General features: G+C 40.2%; 1 protein-coding gene across 8 annotated transcripts in view; it reads right to left on the bottom strand.

Moving 5' to 3' along the window:
- LOC132899158 (CSC1-like protein 2) overlaps positions 1 to 21,347 on the bottom strand; it is a 204,383-nt gene that overhangs the window by 16,087 nt on the left and 166,949 nt on the right. For all 8 annotated transcript variants that reach the window (XM_060940843.1, XM_060940842.1, XM_060940845.1 and 5 more), the window contains 5 exons: positions 18,465 to 18,588; positions 14,439 to 14,572; positions 14,158 to 14,295; positions 13,747 to 13,900; positions 4,290 to 4,396 (listed from right to left, as the gene is read on the bottom strand). In XM_060940843.1, coding sequence (XP_060796826.1) covers positions 4,290 to 4,396; positions 13,747 to 13,900; positions 14,158 to 14,295; positions 14,439 to 14,572; positions 18,465 to 18,588 — 657 coding nt within the window. The remainder of the gene's footprint in view (positions 1 to 4,289; positions 4,397 to 13,746; positions 13,901 to 14,157; positions 14,296 to 14,438; positions 14,573 to 18,464; positions 18,589 to 21,347) is intronic.

Raw genomic sequence — 21,347 nt, 5'->3', positions numbered from 1 at the left:
ATGCGATTACATGTTTTTACTACACTGTCAATGTGCTTTCTGACTTAAAATTAAATTTTACTTTCTTACTTGTAAGTAATTATAAACTGTTAGTAATTGTAATCTGTTCCTTTAAAGTAAGTGTACGTTGTTAATTCAAATGTCATTGCACTAGTTTGTTACTTCAAAGTAATGACACTTTCTTATATAACAAAGTAATTGTACTTCCTTACTTCAAGGTAATTTTAATTTGTTTTCAAAGTACAGCAATTGTCCTTTATTACTTTTTTACTTTCACGTTATTCTTTTTTTAAACTTGAAAGTAGTTGCATGTTTTTACTACACAGTAATTCAAAGTAATTGCAGTAGATTATTAATGTCAAATTAACTGTACTTTGTTACATACAAATTTCTCGTTTATTTTAAAATAATTGTCCCGTGTTACATAAAGTATTTTTAAATCTCAAGTAATGGTGGTTCATTATCTCAAAGTAACTGCATTTCATTACTTCAAATCAATTTTTATTTGTTACTTCAAAGTAATTATACTTTCTCAAATCAATTTTATTTCAATATTTAAATGCGACTGCATGTTTTTACAACACCGTCAATGTGCTTTCTGACTTCTAACTTAATTTTACTTTGTTACTTGTAAGTAATTGTACATCCTTAATTCAGCATAATAGTACTAGTTTGTTCAATTCAATGTTTTCTTATATAAGAAAATTACAATTACTTATTTTTATATAAGTAATTATGCTTCTTTACCCCAAAAGTAATTTTAATTTGTTCTCAAAGTAATTGTACTTCATTACTTCAAAGTAATTGCATTTTTTTTTTTACACTCCAGGTCAATATAATTTCTTACTTCAAAAATGAATTGTACTTTGTTACTTCAATATAGTAATACATTATTATGGTTTTTCTCTCTTCCTCCATCTCATGCATGCAGTATCTCAGGCTTAATCAACAGCGTTGTCCTACCAACTGTCTCCCATATGACCTGTTTAACCTGCAACACTCTCCATGACATAAATGCTTTACATTGTTCCTACACATTGTTCCTGTGCACTGTACATTCTGTACATCAGTAAATACTGTTAATCATTAGACTATAAAAACCTACGCTGAAATCTCTACATGCAACTCTGGAGTTTTGTGCAATCTTAGGACACGTATTGCTGAAGGACATCCTGAACTTACACAGTAGTGTCTTGAATCTGGTCACTGTGTGTCTATACCAAAATCGGCATGCAACTGTACTTTAGCACAGTGCAAAAATGGACATCATTCATAAAACCATCAAATACAGGGTGTGAATTTTTTTTCCACTAATTCTTGCTCTATGGTTACAACAACAACAAAAAAAAAAAAAGTGTGAGAAACATTTCTAGACATTTTACTCAGGTCAAGCTTAAAATGAGCTTATTCAAATCGACAAATAATTGTTTATTTTTAGTGTGTGAAATGAGCAAAAATTTTCACCATGGAACAAGACCATTTGAAGCATGAAATTAGTAAAATAGAAATGATCTAACATATTTTGCAGATAAAATATTAAATATAGGGGAATTGTGTTAGAGTACGAACAACAGGACTGCAAGTTAAAAATCACTATTCTTAAAAAAAAAGTGAATTTATTTGTTTCCGTTTAAAGATAAGAAATATTACGCCTATTTATAGACATTATGGATTTCAAGCAAGGAATTTTTTGCTCCATTTGGAGACAATTTTACTTATTTTAAGCACTTACTATATTTCTTTAAAAAAAAAAAATCTTAAAGGTCCCATGGCATGAAATTTTCACTTTCTGAGGTTTTTTAACGTTAAAATGAGTTCCTCTGACCTTCTTAAGTCACCCCAGTGGCTAGAAATTTCATAATGTGTAAACCAAACTATGCCCAACATTTGAGAATGGCGCGTCAAAACGGCGCGTTGATAAGCTCTTCCCTTTACTACGTCAGCAAGGGAGATGATCCCCACGCCCCCCCTCTGGATTCCCACCCACTGTATGGATTGCCCCGCCCAGTTGTAGTGAGGAGACCATAGAGGACACAACAACATGGCATCACCTAAGCGAGCGAAACATGGAAATTGCGCTGTACATGGATGTGACAACACAGAAAAGAGTCTGTTTTTACTGCCGACGGGAGAGCCCCTGAAGACGCAGTGGCTTAATTTTATTTACTTCAATAATACGCCGTCGAGTCTACCTAAGACGGTGTATGTTTGTCGGAAGCATTTTCCTGAGGAATGTTTCCACAACTTGGGACAGTACAGGGCAGGTTTTGCACATCAACTGTCACTGAAGCCTGGGTCCGTACCAAGCATCCCTGCCGCATCAGCAACAAACACCGAACAAGTAAGTGTATAACTGGTCATTTTGCCGTGTTTTAAAATCGGTGCGTTAGCCTAGCAATGGCTACATTAGCTGTGCAGCTAAACACTTCCTGCAGTTAGCCAGGTAATCTGCGCTACAAAACTAAAGAGCATGCAGCATGCTCTGTTAAACTGAGTTCAGTCTGGAAATTGACTGTAACTTATGAGCTTATGTTTGACTATTGCTCCGCAATGCATGTCTTCTGTTGGATAAGCGATATGTTGCTGTAGTTGCTGCTTCTATCCTCTTTGGTTATGGAGTGCGTGTTCAAGCCTAGGGTATTATACGTTCGTAAACTACCACTCCGAACACTCTCACTCTCTGTTCTCTGTGTCACGTTGAGTTTACGAAAGGAGTCCGAGGGAGAACGGGGTTTTGTCTTAGCAGCGTGGCTACAGGCGCTGATAGCAGCGAGTATGTATGCGCGCAGCTTGGTCAAGCCCCTCCCCCCATGGCCCGCCCCCACCCTCTACCCTTCCCCGCCTCCTGCTTCTCATTAGCAAAACGACGCACTGGAAAAAGCGCTGAAATGGGGCTTTCTCCCAGGAGGCTATATTTACATGCCGAGGGTTCATTTTGAGAAAGGCTGCGGATATAACATCCGGAAGCCTCCACGAGCCCGTTTAAAGCATCAACAAACCACCATGCCATGGGACCTTTAAGTGTCTATAAACTGGCTTAATACCCTAATAATTGTTTGATCATATGATACAACAATGAGAATTATTATACACAGGACACTTTTTCGATGGAATATAAACGTGTTCTATTCTCTTCGAGCGGGTTTCATAGCGAACGATATGCTAACAATATTGCATATCCTACGTGTATTACGTCACTCTACCCAATGGAGAATGAGCAGTGAATATGGTTTACTGTATTGCACGGTTGTCAAGACAACATGACGTCACATCGGAGATGTAAAACTTCCGCACTAGCGAGTGACTGACAATTTGTAAACAAACATGGCCGCCAGGTTTGCTTCATTAAATACAGAAGGTTTTGAGAGGATTTTGAAAGAGAAAGATGCACTGAACACCCGAAAGGAATGTGTATGAATAATAATAATAATAATAATAATAATAATAATAGGGTTTTTGTAGTACATCATATATTCCATTCAGCTACTCATCTTCGACTAGCTGGATGTAATATATCTGATAGACCACGAAAAAAAAAAAAGCCAGCCAATATTATTTATTTGAGACGTTTTTCTCATACTTTAGAGTCAAGATATATATTTTTGCACATTTGTGAATCCAACCTTGTATTTGTAATGGCCATTTCGGGAATAAATAATAATAAAACCTCCAGAGCAAAACATCTCAAACAGATGTTCATTTGATTTTTACACCGAGATATCAGCAATTTGAAGGCCAATATTGTGAGAAGAATTTACACACGATATACCGGTACTGCACAGCCTTAAACTACCAAAACCAACAATATTTCAAGCTAATCATCTTATTAAAAATTCAGTTTTTAATATTAACATTAATTATAGATCATTTTGAGAGCAGACGTCATTAACAGCAGTCACTGCTATAATAAAACCAACATGCGCTGCTTTGGTTTATAGTTAAGGCAAGATGTGCGTCATAATTTCTCCAATTTCTTGTCTAGTTTTCTTTCATACGCTCAAACTTTTGCCCAGTAGGCAATCTGAAAATTCTCAAATCAAATCTGACCCTGAGTGTAACCCACTGGCCTCTGAACATCATCCTCTGTGGCACGACGCCAACTAGAAACTGACAAACAGCCTCTCTGTGTCAGAGCCAATCACAATCAGGACTGTTTTTGAAAACCGTGGCATACACATAACAGGCTTAGCATGCATGGAATTAGAATCATATTACAGATATCTAATTAGCACCTCTCCTTCAATCATTAGCAAAAAAAAAAAAAAAGTGGAGTGGGGAAGTCTGCATACCGGGTCCAGTGGGCCTCGAAAAAAGCCGAGTAGTAGACAATGGTGGGCAGGAGAGCAGAGAAGGCCCACAGCAGGAGAGTGGGGAAAAACTGGGTGATGATGGGATTCTGAAAGGAGAGAGAGAAAAGGAGGGGGGGAGAGAAGAGAGACCAGAGTGATGGTTAATAGATAAACCCTTGCTCAGGATGAGTCACTGTTTCAATTCCGGAGCTCCCGCCTCCACCGCTCCTGTTCCACTGATTTCCTGCCAACACCGGTGTTATGCAAGGCAAACTACGAACACACACACACATATATATATATAAAAAACTATATTTAGCAAGCCTACCCCCACTCCTGTCACCATTTTAGCTTCAGTGCTTTAATACTGCCTACACTCGCTATACAGAAAGGCTGAGCTATGCAGAGTCATGGGTTTAAGCAGTTGCCATTCAGTTTCATCAACGCACAAACTGGCGAACAATAATTTGGATTCCCTGCCTGGCATCCGCTACAGTTTCTCGAAAAGTTTCGAAAGAATTTCTAAATTTCGGACATTTATGACAAGTTGACGAGTGCGCAATTCACATCGCAGCTGATATTCGGCCAAATTTGGGTACTTTAAAGGCGTCACGCAGTGGCGATAAAAGTCGCATTATTCTGCACCAGAATGCTTTCGAGATTCGAAATAAATTGACCGTCGATTTTCCAAAAGCTTCCCGCTGTTGTAATCGGTCCTTATTTGGTCATGCCCATCACTTGAAATTTCCCGCGTTCGCAGCGCCCCCTCTCGGTCAATGGAACAGCTGCGTGACGTCATACCAGTAACCACTCGGTGCAGTTGCAATGACGGACACACCAGAAAATAGGAGCGATGCTGAGGAAATTAGCTTTGATTTTACCGATGCAGAAGAAGAAAATGGCCCACAAGTAGAGATTTTGACAGCTGAATGTCCTGGTGGTATCCAGCCTTACAGATTTGAACCCGAGCGCTCATCTTCAGAAGAAAATGAGGACAGTTCTGACGACGACAGAAACGAAGACGAGAATGAAGAAGACCGGCGACTTGAAGACTAGTTTTGGTTGGTTTCTCTGACTAAATCACTACTTGTGTATTTTTAAAGACCATTTTCACTTGAATTAGAATGCTGTGTAATGAATCTATGATTATGTGTAATACTGATAGCTGTAGGGGGTGAAAGTATAGCTAGAAAGATTGAATTCTAGCAACTTGACAGCTTGCGATCTCGCGAAATGCAGTGGGCCTTCTGATACAGTAGACCCCTTGATATTCCAGTTTTCATCATTTTCCTTTTATTGCGGTTGATTTTAACTTGATATTCAGTATGTTATAGGCTGGGAGTATTGAGCTTTGTATTGTATTGTTTAGTAAACGTACAATCGTCAGTAATAAGTGATAATTATTACACTGAGTGCAGAATTATTAGGCAAGTGAGTATTTTGAGCACAACATCCTTTTAATGCATGTTGTCCCACTCCAAGCTGTTTAGGCTTGAAAGCCTACTACCAATTAAGTATATCAGGTGCTGTGCATCTGTGTAATGAGAGGGGGTGTGGTCTAATGACATCAACACCCTATATCAGGTGTGCATAATTATTAGGCAACCTCTTTTCCTCTGGCAAAATGGGTCAGAAGAGAGATCTGACAGACTTTGAAAAGTATAAAATTGTGAGATGTCTTGCAGACGGATGCAGCACTCTTGAAATTGTGAAGATGTTGAAACGTGATCACCGAACAATCAAGCGTTTCATTGCAAATAGTCAACAGGATCGAAAGAAGTGTGTGGGGAAAAAAAAGGCGCAAAATAACTGCACATGATCTGCGGAAAATCAAGCGTGAAGCTAACAAGCAGCCATTAGCATCCAGTTCTGCCATATTCCAGAGTTGCAACATTCCTGGAGTGTCAAAGAGTACAAGGTGTGCAATACTGAGGGACATGGCCAAGGTAAGGAAGGCTGAAAAACGACCACCACTGAGTAAGGCACACAAGATAAAACGTCAAGACTGGGCCAAGAAATATCTTAAGACTGATTTTTCTAAGGTGCTGTGGTCTGATGAGATGAGAGTGACTCTTGATGGCCCAGATGGATGGGCCTGTGGCTGGATCAGTAATGGGCACAGAGCTCCACTCCGACTCGGACGCCAGCAAGGTGGAGGTGGAGTACTGCTATGGGCTGGTATCATCAAAGACGAGCTTGTTGGACCTTTTCGAGTTGAGGATGGACTCAAACTCAACTCCCAGACCTACTGCCAGTTCCTGGAAGAAACCTTCTTCAAGCAGTGGTATAGGAAAAAGTCAGCATCTTTCAAGAAGAACATGATTTTCATGCAGGATAACGCTCCATCTCATGCGTCCAAATACTCCACTGCGTGGCTAGCCAGTAAAGGTCTGAAAGGTGAAAAAAATAATGACATGGCCCCCTTGTTCACCTGACCTAAACCCCATAGAGAACCTGTGGTCCATTATAAAACGTGAGGTCTACAAAGAGGGAAAACAGTACACCTCTCTGAACAGCGTCTGGGAGGCCGTGGTTGCTGCTGCACACAATGTTGGTCGTGAACAGATAAAGAAATTGACAGAATCTATGGATGGAAGGCTTTTGAGCGTCCTCATGAAGAAGGGTGGCTATATTGGTCACTGATTTGTTTTTGTTTTGTGTCTGAATGTCAGATATGTTTATTTGCAAATCTGGAGTTGTCATATCAGTGTACCTGGTGAAAATAAATAAGTGAAATGGCTACATATTTGGTTTTTATTAAGTTGCCTAATAATTCTGCACAGTGAAAGTTACCTGAACACATACATATTCTCCTAAAATGGCCAAAACTAAAAACACCCCACTCTAACTTCCATACATATTCAGCTTTGATATTTATGAGACTTTTTGTTTGATTGAGAACATAGTTGTTGTTCAATAATAAAACTAATCCTCAAAAATACAACTTGCCTAATAATTCAGCACTCCGTGTAGTTAAAGGCAGCTCTGTGGCATAAATCTTTCAATTAATCTTCTGTCATCCATTTGCTAAAATTATGTGCCACATATGTTATCAAGACAGCACTTCATGTGACAAAGAAAGATATGACAAATACATAAATGCATGAAAATCATTTTGTACAATTAATGATTGATACATAGAAACACTTAAAACATGTGTTTTTAAAAAAATATTTTTTTCTTATGACCTTGAAATCAGATCCATTGATAACAACAGTCACAAACAGTGTTCAGTGTTCGTTGTTACAGCCAAACACAATACACCGATTAGGCATTTTGTATCACAGAATATTAATACATCATTTCATAGTGTTTTGAGTGTTCAAAACTATCCACAAACTGAATAAATCCACAAAATCCGCAATGTAAACAACTCTGGTAAACGCATGCTATAGAGAAAACATGGCGACAGGCCAGCATCACCCAAGGGAGGTTACTGGTATGACGTCACACATAAGTTGACCTAGTTAACGGCTGGCTGCCTAAATTTGGCTGCGCGCATCAACTTTAAATGCTTGTAGCGGGCGCATCGTGACACTGAGATCGCGGGAAACCGAGGGGCTTGAATAACCCACCAAACCCGACATTTTGACACATGATATAGCCTGATTGCTGAAATTACCGCACGACGCCTTTAAGTACTTTCTAACTAGCAAGTGAATGTTATATCTTGAATATAGTCAGATTTAAATGACAATTTCCTTTTATAAGATTCCAAAAACACACTGCAATCCCGTTATAACGAGCTCCTTGGGGGACATCCAAATAATTTATTATATCGAAAAGTTCGTAATACTGAAATGCACCCACGTGTCACGCCAAACGCTCATGTTATATGTGAAATTTTAGGCACATTAAAATTGCTCATCATGGATTTCTCCTTTCGAGTCACTATTACACTTCATGGAGTTAAAGGATCATGAACGGAGGCGGTGATTGATTTCTTCGTCTGTTATGGAAATGACGGAGGTTACCAGTGTATCGTTGTCAACGTCCATCCACGGACTCGCTCGGTTTTCTAAACCTTCACCATTCAGTTCATTCATGTGTTGCAAATCACCGATGATATCATTTATGTCGCACCACAGGGCTGGGCGGGGCGGGGCGGGGCGTATATAAAAACACTGCCAGTGCACTTTAACTAGGTGTTAAGTTTAGCATATCAGCAGTCATTTCATCCTTTTATCGATCTTTTGATCACCGTTCTCGATAATTGTTAGGTGACTGACACCGAAGCGAGGCTCGTTAAGCCTTTATTTCATGGCGTTAATACGTATTGTTAACTCGACTGCAGACTTGATTACTTATTGTTTGTCTCTGGTGGCAAGACGAGCGCATGGCTCAGCAAGCAGGCGCATTACATGATGGATGTAATTGCAGGAAGCGTGTTTGTTTACGAAACAGGCAGGCAAACAGGTCAAAAATGCAAGACAAACATTCGCAGGGCCGTGAAACAGGCGATGGTCACACGAGGCACAAGCAGAATGGTGGAGGCGAAGACGAAAGGCAAAGTCCAAATATACAAAAAGTCAAAACCAGAAAGGCAATACCAAGTGGAATAAATGTTTTATTCTATCCACATTCACGGGATTTTGAGAAACAGGCATTTTTAATTTTTATTTTATTGTAAATTCAATCAATAAAAACTGCGTCCTTACCATCAAATACTTTTTTCCCATATTTTGTTGGGTTTTTGTTTGAGTAGAGTTTTGCATTTGCATTTCAGAGTTGTTCTCTGTATAATTAACAGTTATTCCATGAAATCGAGTCGTACATGATCTGAGGTCCGTGTACTTTTTCGTTCATTCATTATTCTATTTTGGAAGTCACATGAGAAGTGAAAAAGGACTCGTTTATGAATTTTTACACTTGTGTATGACTTGTGAAATGGAATCCAGAGCCATGTTTTGATGTATATTTAGTTATTGAAAATGAGTCATTGAACAGCAGAAAAAGGGAAAAAGCAATTTTGAAAAATGCCGTTCTGAATTGCGTTTTAGTTTATTTAGAACTTGGGTTTTGGGTGACCTGGAAGCCTAAGCTTGTGGGCGGGTTGGGAGCGTAATGGCTTGTGTATTCTCATCCGCATGACATGGCGTCTTTGGAGGCATATTCCGACTTAATTTGAAGAGCATGTACTGCATAGCATCCATGATCCATGAACTCGCTGGAGGTCGATCCATCGTCGTCGTCGTGTGTTGTAGGTGAGACATGAGTGAACGCGAGCCAGGCGGTGTAATTTACTTCCGGGTAAAATATAGGATCAGTCAAATGAAATTCAATAAAGGAATAAATGAATATTACAAAATAAGAAAACGATCAGAAACGTTGTCCACTTTTCTAATACTACTATTTGATGATGGCAATACATTTCGAAAACAAAATAGAGCCATTTCTGCTTGTATTGTTTTAAATAAGCACCCTTTTTTAAATTTCATCTTTCATTCCAAAATAGAATAATGAATGAACGAAAAAGTACACGGACCATCTGATAGCACCGAGTCGGCTATAAGCCGCATACAAGACGGAGTGGAATAACCGTTTTATTTGATCCACATTTCACTGGATTTTTAGAAACAGAGCATTTTTATTTTTTTGCAAATTCAATAAATAAAAAATGTCTGACAAATCATTTCCACTTAGAATGTAAACAAACCGGCGAAATGACCGGAGCCAATTGTGAAAAATGCTACAATAATTCTTGAAAAATTAAAATTTAAAAATTTAAAAAATTCTTACCATCAAATGCTTTCATTCCATATTTTGTTTTGGGGTTTTGTTTTCAAGTAGAGTTTTTATTTCATCCTCAGTTATTTCCAGTCACACGCTCCGCCATTTTGTTTTTCTCAACTCATGGCATAGGAGCTGATATCCTAGTAGTACAGTAGCCAATCAGAGCTTGTGATTGCTCATATCCAGTGAACGTGGATTGAATTATATTCTTTACATTGAAGACAAAAATGTGGTTGTGAGGCAAGGGGTGTGAACCTAAACCTAATAGTACCCTACTTTATATAAACTCCGAGCCTAAATCTAGGAATTTGAAAATAGGGGACCGATCCCTCACTAGTTGTAGAAACAGGGGACAGAAAATATTAACATGGGTAAAAATATCCCTCATTTGTTCCAGTTAGTGGGGACAGAAAAATAAGTAATACATTGGTAGATATTTTCAACAGTACATCTATAAACAGAACAGTTTTATTAATAAAACTAAATACATGTAACAAACATTCATATCCGATGTTAATCTATATAATATCATAATTATGGCACTATACATATCCTTTAATACAGTGATATGAAAACCATATCAGCAAACACTTATCCACAGTTTATAGTATTGCACAAACATTATGATCAGATCTGAACTTTAAAAATGTAAAGATTTTAGATCAAAAACTATATGAAGAATTATATACTGCAAAACCTTACAAATATGACTAGTTTTCTGTTATATGACTAGGTTACTGTTTTACTATAAATCATGTGACTAGCCTATTTTTACCAATTTGACCACCAATAGTATAATGTTCCATTTCAAATATGACTAGGTTAATATTACATCATTTGATATAGTTAAGTCTAAAATCCATGTAGTCTTGCCACTATTAATTAATAATAAGATGAAAAATCTGACTTTCTGAATAAAATAAAATCACTATCAAATATTTAAAAATGCTATCATATTTGTTTTGTTCAGACCACCTTTCATGAAAGTGAAAAACAATCTACCCATGTTTAAACTAGATTTTGTCATAAATGACTGGAGATAATTTCACAATTCAGACTTCCTAAAAAGTATATAATCTCTATCATTTACAATCTTACAGTACCTACAATTACACAACAGATTAAATACATTTCAGAATATTTTTAAAATAAAACTTACATAATACCAAACTAATTGTATATTGGCATTAGGAAAATATCAAATTCAAACTACAAAAACCATTATCAATCAGAATCAAATGACTTGGTATGTCTTCACACTGTCATATAATTACTCTAAGATCATATTTGTACACAAACTTATATACAGTTGTGCTCATAAGTTTACATACCCTGGCAGAATTTTTTGCTTTCTTGGCCTTTTTTCAGAGAATATGAATGATAACACACAAACTTTTTTCCCCACTCATGGTTAGTGGTTGGGTGAAGCCATTTATTGATAACTGTGTTTTCTATTTTTAAATCATAATGACGACAAAAAACATCCAAATGACCCTGATCAAAAAAGTTTACATACCCCAGTTCTTAATACCGTGTATTGCCCCCTCTAACATCAATGACAGCCTGAAGTCTTTTGTGGTAGTTGTGGATAAGGCTCTTTATTTTCTCAGATGGTAAAGCTGCCCATTCTTCTTGGCAAAAAGCCTCCAGTTCCTGTAAATTCCTGGGCTGTCTTGCATGAACTGCGCGCTTGAGATCTCCCCAGAGTGGCTCAATGATATTGAGGTCAGGAGACTGAGACGGCCACTCCAGAACCTTCACTTTGTTCTGCTGTAGCCAATGACAGGTCGACTTGGCCTTGTGTTTTGGATCGTTGTCATGTTGGAACGTCCAAGTACGTCCCATGCGCAGCTTCCGGGCTGATGAGTGCAAATTTGCCTCCAGTATTTGCTGATAACGTGCTACATTCATCTTTCCTTCAACTTTGACCAAGTTTCCTGTGCCTTTGTAGCTCACACATCCCCAAAACATCAGCGTGCTTTACAGTAGGAATGGTGTTCCTTTCATCATAGGCCTTGTTGACACCTCTCCAAATGTAACGTTTATGGTTGTGGCCAAAAAGTTCAATTTTGGTCTCATCACTCCAAATTACCTTGTTCCAGAAGTTTTGAGGCTCGTCTCTGTGCTGTTTGGCGTAAATTTTTGTTGGTCTACCTGACCGTGGTTTGGTTTTAACAGAGCCCCTGATTTTCCATTTGTTAATCACAGTTTGAACACTGATGACTGGCATTATCAATTCCGTGGATATCTTTTTGTATACCTTTCCTGTTTTATACAGTTCAATTACCTTTTCCTGTAGATCCGTTGACAATTCTTTTGCTTTCCCCATGACTCAGAATCCAGAAATGTCAGTGGCTGGATGAAAGATCTGAGAGTCTGTCTGGATCCCAGAAACTCACTCAGCTTTTATGCACACACTGATTACAAGCAAACAGATCACAGGTGAGGACGTTACCTTTAGTAGCCATTCAAACCCATTTGTGTCAACTTCTGTGCAGGTTATCAGGCCAAAATCACCAGGGTATGTGAACTTTTGATCAGGGTCATTTGGGTAGTTTCAGTTGTCATTATGATTTAAAAAGAGAAAACACAGTCATTTGACAATAAATGGTTTCACCCAACCACTAAGCATGAGTGGAAAAGATGTTTTTGTGTCATCATTCATATTCTCTGAAAAATGGTCAAAGTATCATAGATTCTGCCAGGGTATGTAAACTTATGAGCACAACTGTATGTCTTATATATCAACTAAGCACCTTTACTATTTGAATATGATTAATAACATAATACTTCTGTGTCACTTCTGTGTCTTCGTTTTGTTTCCTTTTTTCGTCCAAAGGTCTTTCAACGTGATCACGCGTTTTGACATCGTTATGTTTGGATGAGACAGAACGATATGCCATGTGCTTTTGGGCATTTTTAAAACACTTCACACGATTGGTTGAGATACGCTGTCTTCCGGTTCAGTGACCAATGATATAATAGTTCACAAAACTGTTTTACCCGCTAAATAAACCATTCGGAATACTTCGGTCCTTTCCGATATTTTCCGATTGGTGTGTAAACAACGCTATATTTACCGCAGTGCTTGCTAGCTGGTGCTGACAAACTGATACGTACAAGATTCAGTAAAACGCGACTACACGCTCTCTACTTATAAATGCGCGACAAAATGAATAGATACGCGATATCACTCTCGTGCCCAAAAAGTGGATGTGCGACAGACAGATTAAAAAAAACAAAAACAAAAACGTGTATTATCGCATATTACGCGCCCTAGATTAGGCTCTGTAAACTGCAATTTAATCCCTGATCAAAATCAGCAATTTAGGACAACTACAGGGGTGATAGCGTTCCGGCGCCGCGCCGGATTTCCGGCGTACCGTGGCTGGGGGGAAAAAAAAAAAATAAAAATCTAGTTCGCCCATTGTCCTGTGTCATTCTGAGATGCGTAGATAGACAGTAAAGGGAATTCGGAATTCCCTTTACTGTCTATCTGCGCATCTCAGAATGACACAGGACAATGGGCGAATTAGATTTTTTTTTTTTCCCCCAGCCACGGTACGCCGGAAATCCGGCGCGGCGCCGGAACGCTATCACCCCTGCAACTAATGAGGAAGGGGGGGGGGGGGGGGGGGGGGCAACCACACACACACCTTGACAGGTTTATTCTTCTGTGGATTTTTGCAATCTTTAAAAATGTAAGGTTAAGTAAAAGGCTTACATTGAGATACTCCACTGGTTTGGTAACGTTAAACTTGTCCATGGTGGAAATGATGATGGCTGGAGTTGTGAGGAAGAAGAGCAGCAGGAAGAGGATGCAGTTAATGACTAAGCAACGGATCCACCACGAAACGCCTCCCAAAGACAAATGCTCCCTGCAGAAACCGAAAAAAAACATTCAGAAAAAAAACCACAGCAGAGGAAGGAGGAACAGTTCTCCACCGGAACCGTTCACACTGCGATGTTATGGTGAAAACCTACTGTACCCGTGAACACACGAAACATATCTGATGAGGGATTAAAAGGAAATCATTCCATAAGAAGATATTTAACGACAATAACATCAGTCTTCATGGGCCAAGCACTACCTCAAACCACCTCAAGGAGTGTGTGAAGTGGCTCCAGGGCTCACCAGCGCACGTTCTGGGGGTCAGGGGCGTAGGTCACGCTCCAGTTATAGACGTGAAGACTCTCACTGAACTGAGAGGAACGTGGCTCCTGATGACACACACAGCCCTGACACTGACACGCGTTAAAGTCTTTCAGGATTCTACAAAGAGACCGAGAGAGATTTCACAGTGCTGAGCCACATTTCTATCTTTGACGTTAATAAATCATTGGACAAAAATAAATCAACCCCTGGGCATCTGACAAACAAACACTGACTTGCATTACAGTCAGTCAGTCACTCACATTGCAGTCATGGCCTCGTTTTGGAAGGTGACGAAAGCCATGCCCAGAGGTTTGGTGTTGACCTTCTCCTTCTCCTTCCTGTATTCCTCTTTGAGTTTCGCTTCCAGCTTCGTGTAGTAGCTCATCGCTTCCTCCTGTAAGAGACGCATCACCGTGTGTCAGTACAGTATTGTTAATTCCATCCTGTTACGATCTTATTAGCGCATCGTGTGTCTGTTACAAGACTATTAGTGCATGGCGTGTGTTACAGTTCTGTTAGCATGTACGCACTGAGCTACAACGATACTGGTTTGGATGTCGTCTGTTGGACGGTTATTGGTGTTTATTCTATCCACATTCGCTAGATATGAGCAATCGTGCGTTCCGATTGGCTACTCTACTACTAGGATAATCGGCTCATGTACCGTTAGTATAGAAAAACAAAATGGCGGAGCGTGTTGCTGAAGCGACCGAGGACGAAATAAAAACTCTACTCAAAAACAAAACCGTAAAAATTGCGATCAAGTATTTAAAAGAAACAGAAATAGCTTAAAGAATATAGCATCACCCCTCCAGTATCTCCTGTTCCACACTCCAGCCCAGTTGGTGGCGGTAATGCACCTTTAAAGTAGAACTGAAGTCATTTTTAAAAACTTGATTTATTTCTTAAATTAGCGTGTTATTCAATGATGTTTTCGGTTTTAGTAACCTTATATCGTGACTCGGATTGGCAATTAAATATTATACTTATCGGCCTGTTCGGTTTGTAGCCGTGTTGAATTTAGTTCGTTTGGTCCATGGCAGGCATCGCTTATCCGCGTGATCTTCACGAGACTTGTGCGAGACTTCGAAACGTGAAGAAGTGTCCGCCAGGTGTCAGTGCCGCCATTTTGAAAACTGTTTTCCAAACGAAGTATTGCACAAAAACGAGTTTAAATGACGATTACTGCCGACTTTTTTCAAACTTTCCTGATTGCTAGCAAAACAAACAAAACTTCCGGCTTGATTACGTCAGCATTCGAAAGAGGGCGCGCGTGTCTTTTGACAACGTTGGCAGATGTCGGTCACTGATTTCCGCTGTACGTTTTACTTCCGTCCTACGATGTCTCGCACAGGTCTCAACGAATCTCGTTTACGGCCGTTGCTTTGACATACGGACTGATATATTACAGAGCATATTTCAAACGCTCATAACTTGCTACAGCAGCGACAAAACAGCGATCAGAAATGCATTCCGATATTTATTAAAACGAGATAGAATTTTGATTAAAAAAAAGTCATTTCGCCGGCTTGTTTACATTCTAAGCAGAAATGATTGTCAGATTTTTTTAAACCATTTGTACAAAATCTTGGGGTAACGTTTGACAGTGGGCTTAAATTTGATAAACAGATTAGTTCTGTTGTTAAAACGAGCTTTTTTCAACTTCGTCTCTTGGCCAAAGCGAAGCCGTTTCTCAGTCGGCAGGATCTCGAGAAGGCAATTCATGCATTTATCAGTTCGAGACTGGGCTATTGTAACGCCCTGTATGTTGGCCTCAGCCAGTCTTCAATTTTACGTCTTCAACTTGTACAGAACGCTGCGGCCCGATTTTTAACAAGCACGTCTAGACGTGAACACATTACTCCTGTGTTGTCGTCACTCCATTGGCTTCCAGCCCGTTTTAGAATTGATTTTAAACTTCTGTTGTTTGTTTTTAATGCCATCAATGGCCTGGCTCCCTCTTACTTGTCTGAGATTTTAACTATTCGTGATCATGGTAGGGCCCTGCGTTCTTCGGGTCAGCTTCCGTTAGAAGTTCCAAGGTCGAGATATAAACAGTGGGGTGATCGTTCTTTTGCTGTCGCTGCTCCCAGACTGTGGAACAATCTGCCCCCCGACATTCGCACCACTATTGATCCCGGCCTTTTTAAATCAAAGTTGAAGACCTACTTTTTTAGATTGTCATACAATCCTGACTAGGGGAGTCTTGTTTTTGAGGGGTGCTTCGTTTCGTCTGTTTTATTTCATGTACTTCTGAAAAGCTTTTGGTAATCTGCAGCACGGTGGCACCTTCCGCAGTCAAAACCTGTGTTTTATGTGTTTTGGTGTTCTGTTTTATGGCTTTGATGTAAAGCACTTTGGGTACCTTTTGGTTATTGTAAAGGGCTATATAAATAAAATTTGATTGATTGAGAAGTTTTTAATTTATCGAATTTGCAAAAATAAAAAGCTCCGTTTCTCAAAATCCAGTGAATGTGGATAGAATAAAACAGTTATTCCACTCAACCTTGTCGTACACGGCTTATGGCCCTTTTCCACTAACCTTTTTCAGCTCACTTCAGCCCGACACGGCTCGCGTTTCGACTATCTCAAAACAGCACGACTCAGCTCGCTTCAGCCCTGCTTAGCACCCAAAACTCGCACGGTTTTGGAGTGGGGCTGAAGCGAGCCAAACCGAGCTGAGTGAGGCTGGGGGCGTGAGGAGACACTCCCCTGTGCACGGATTGGTGAGGAGGAGTGTCCTCACATGCCCACACACGCCCCGCGAGCACTGGGATCTGTAAACACTGTAAACCCGGAAGAAGAAGAATTACGAGAATTTCTGGAGCCTTATGCGCCTCGCCTCATTTATACGCTCTTGCCAGTGTCTGTTGGCGTTGTCGGTGACAACAAGCCACAGCACCAAGACCAGCAACACTAACGACTCCATGTCCTCCATGTTTATTGTTTACTATCCGGGTCGTGAGACTACCGCTTAAAAGATCACTGATGTCACTGTTTGCGCCGCCTAACGACATCATGTGACGTCCACCCACTTTCGCTAACTCCGCCCAATGTGTCCACCCACTTCCAGCCAGCACGGTTCAGCGCGGTGGTAGTCGAAATGCAACTCCAACAGCCCCGCTCAGCTCGACTCAGCCCAACTCAGCACGGCACGGCTCAGCCCGACTCAGCCGCGTTTGTAGTGGAAAAGCGGCATTAGAGACAACTCGGTAGTACTACGCACCTCATTGGCTATCGGCTCATGTACGACTCGATTTCGTGGAATAACTTCAGGACATTTTGTTTCTGTTACAGGGTTATTAGTGCATCTGTGTTACAGTGCTGTGTATATACAGTGTGTCAGGGTAATTAGTGTGCATGCAGGATATTAACGTCAGGTCGTGCATGTGTGGCGCATCCCAAGAGCGCCAGCATTTTTGCAATGTTAACATTCTATTAGTGTGTATGTAGTCTGTGCTATTGTTATTAGTGTACACGCAAATACAGTGCAATTAGTGCGTGCGCGCGTTACAATGTTAAGAGCAGGAACGCAGTGTTCCATCGCCGTTTGTGTTTATGGAGAGCATGTATGCAGTATGTTCGTGATATTGGTGTTTATGCAGTGCGTTTGTATTACTAGTGCATGAGCTGAGTGTGTATACAACGTGTTCATTATTTACTGAAGGTGAAGCGAATATCGGTGAATAATATCCAAGATGAAGTCGAGGTTATTATTCACAGATAGTCACCGAGACTGAGGCGGATAATTGTTTTAGTATAAATACACATGATTATTTAAAGAAATAATTTATTTCGAACTTCAAAAGCAGTATGCAAATGTAATAACTTTGCAGCGCAGACGTGCGTCACATAAAATACTTTGTTTTGAAATCGGTAAAATAAAAATCACAACCCCACCTTACCTTTAAATAGTTTTAGACCAAACTTTGTAGCCTCTTTAGTGCTTTTAGGAACAGCGTTTTCTTTCATAATGTGTAATTCTTCCTCACTTACGGTGACTAAGCGACCGGCTGCCATTTTGCCGAGTCGCTCGAGGTGATTATTGAGAAATAGTCTGAATTTCTCGACCAATCAGCGTGTGCGATTTTCTATGATCACCTCCGTATTTATACTAAAATCTATTAGTGTTCGTGTAGTGTGTGAGAATATAAGTATGTACGCAGTGTGTTACAATAAACCAATTTTTTTTCTTCTTTGACTTTGAATCTTCTGAATTGTGTGTGTGTGTGTGTGTGTGTGTGTGTGTGTGTGTGTGTGTGAGAGAGATATATCATGGTCTTCACCTCTTCGCAGCCTTTAATTGCACAACAGCACAAGTGGCCACACGGTTTGGGGTTGATCATTGTGGGCATATTTTCCTTTGCCTGCAGATCTGTGAAGAACTTCTTACTACGCTCAGCCTTCTTCCTACACACACACACACACACATTACATAAATTCTGTCAGAGAGCTGTGTTACTGTTCTCATGGATCAGTCAGTCAGAATTAGAGCATCAGCAGGCCCAGCTCATTTACATCACCCATCCAAGGACACACACCCCTCCTGGAACACTACAAATCAATCAATAAGCCCTTGGCAAGAGATCACTTGTCCTGACTTAGCACTTGGCCAGACTTTATCAGTGCCTTCTGTCTCGTAAATCAGACAGACAAAACACAAGACACTCCCATTTTTCCTCCAAAGAACAATATTATAATCCGGTAGCAAGTCACAAAACACACACACAACCAATAAAGCATTAAAACTAATCCTAGCAAAAGAAATGCATTTTCTCCCTCTGTAATCAGCTATTCGCAGGTTTATTTCTATATCTACTTTTCAGTAGTCTTTCCTACATACAGCTGAGATCAGAAGTTTACACACACATCATGGACATAAACGTCATCGTAATATTGGGGTTTTGAGAGACAGCCTTTCAATTTCATAAAAAAAAATAGAAAGGGTGAAATTTAGTTCCCTCTGACATTTGCTCAATGTGATGTGTTATTTACCAGCTGGGAGGTCCGTATCATGAAATCATGAAATTGAACAGAATGGACGAAATGGACAGATATGGACGAGCGGTGTGGACGTGCCAAGACTGCATCTGTTTGAAAGACCAAACAAACAATCTCTATCTTATTGACATTCAGCTCCCTGAGATAGCACCGGCCTCAGCCAAGGCCGTTGCTGGGACAACATCTCCCCCTGAAGGTCACTGCTGGGAGACACTCTCGCATTCCTTCCTCAACTTCCCGTGGTCGCCGTTTTCACCCCCAGTGTGGCAAGCGGGTGCGTGGCCAGCGCCCTCATGGCCGCAGGAGCGGATGGCGGCTTGCTTGCGCTGGGTTACCTCTACCTCCTCCCCTCCCCCCCTTACCCCTCACTGCCCCCTCCTTTCCCCCCCTCAAGGCCCATGTTTTCATGTTGTAAAGTGTTGGAAAGTGTACTTGTGTTATGCGTGTGCTTATGCGCTGAGGTTTTTTTAATGTTCCCACACTGTACTCCTGACAGGAGCATAATGTGGGGGGTGCTTTTTTCTCCTCTTCTCTCCTCATGTTACTACTGTTTCCTTTTCTTTTACCCCTGTCTTTCTGTCCTGTTCCCCCTCTGTAAGGACAGGTTGATTGTCAATTTCACTGGTACAGTGATAAAGGGTTTATTCAAATACCGTGACCGAGGCCCTCTGGGCCGAGGTCAGTATTCAAGGCCGAGGTCACGGTATTTCACCATACGGACTGACCTTAAACTGGTAAATAATATATTTACTTTTTTCTTTACCAAATTCTAACAGAAAACGAGAGCGCCCGAAAGGGAAAACCAAGCCGAGCCGCCATTTTGAATCCTCATTCACGGCTGTAATGCAAATTGCTTCCTCCTCGGTATACAAGTGCACTTCCATGCTAGGAGGAAAAAAAAAAACACTACATTTTGCCGCCTACGTAGTCCCCTGTTTATACAAAATTGAGTCATTCAGGATTCAGCCATGTTTTTGCTTGGCGTTAGCAAGTTACAGGTTTTTAGCTTTCTCCTGAAATGTTTTATTTCATTTCTTCTCCCTCAGGGTAGTAAAACTCGCTTTCGCTGTGAAGACTGTTATCACCATCCATGCTGTAACATTAATGCTATTCTCCTGAGAAATGCTGGCAAAAATTTATAAGATTTTTGATAATCTTATAAAGCTTATAAAAAAGATAAATGTTGACAAAAAAACGTTACGTTTGTTGTTGTGAACGAGCAAGTCACCAGAGGTCCATAACTGGGGTCCGTATCGTAGGATACGGACCCGCTTGCCAGCCAATCAGAGCACGGAATTTGATGGAAACTGCACCTCGCAAAAAAAGTTTATTTCTGTAACACCTCAAAAATAATATCAGACCATTCTGCAGCTGGAAAGTTAAATTTGAGGGGATTCTCGAGCAAAAAGCAACACGCATGAAATCGCTCACTTCATGCAGTCAAGAAGACAGAGGAAGTCCATGTGTGCGCACATGCACAGGTTTACTAAACCTAAACGAATAGCTGATCACACCATGGTGCTCGCTGAGCGCCGATATTTATTAGTTTGGTCCTGCATATATAACAACATCTTTTCTTCTCGCTTTCCGTTAATGTCGTGGGTCTTTCACGTTTCATTCACACACTCACGTCCTCCATTTTTCTCTCCTGTTTCAAATTTGTATCCCACAATGCCTTGCGTAAATGGGGAAAGCCCACCACGTGATGCATGACATATCTTGTATTGGGTTATGGTGAAGCAGGAAAAAATAGCAGATAATTTAAGGCCACAAATTCATTAATTGTTCCATTTAAAAAAAAAAAATCAAATTAGAAGTCTGAGATTCGAATTCAGTAGCTTTCGGTCCACTAAACAAAAATAATTGGGTGTCGGGGAAAATTCTTTTTATGACCTACACTTGGAAAAAAAATGTGAAAGGCAGTCGAGCTTTAATGATTCGTCAGCACGAAATGAATTATCCCAGTGGGTGTATGTATATTTTCGACCCTGTGCTGATTTCAGGAAACTCAAAATAAATTAAAAAACTTGCACACCAAATGTCACCAAACTTGTGAAAGCCCAAAATTGGCATGACATTCATGTCCATGAGGGGTTGTGTTTTTGAAGAACACCAACTAACTCCTGTAACTAGGTCCAGTACATTTATAGATATACGCTGGAGTTTCT

The sequence above is a fragment of the Neoarius graeffei genome, chromosome 15 (assembly GCF_027579695.1).
Source record: "Neoarius graeffei isolate fNeoGra1 chromosome 15, fNeoGra1.pri, whole genome shotgun sequence".
In the NCBI taxonomy this organism is placed as follows: domain Eukaryota; kingdom Metazoa; phylum Chordata; class Actinopteri; order Siluriformes; family Ariidae; genus Neoarius; species Neoarius graeffei.
The sequence above is the reverse complement of the archived record's forward strand: the minus strand, read 5'-3'. Positions and strand labels throughout refer to the sequence as shown.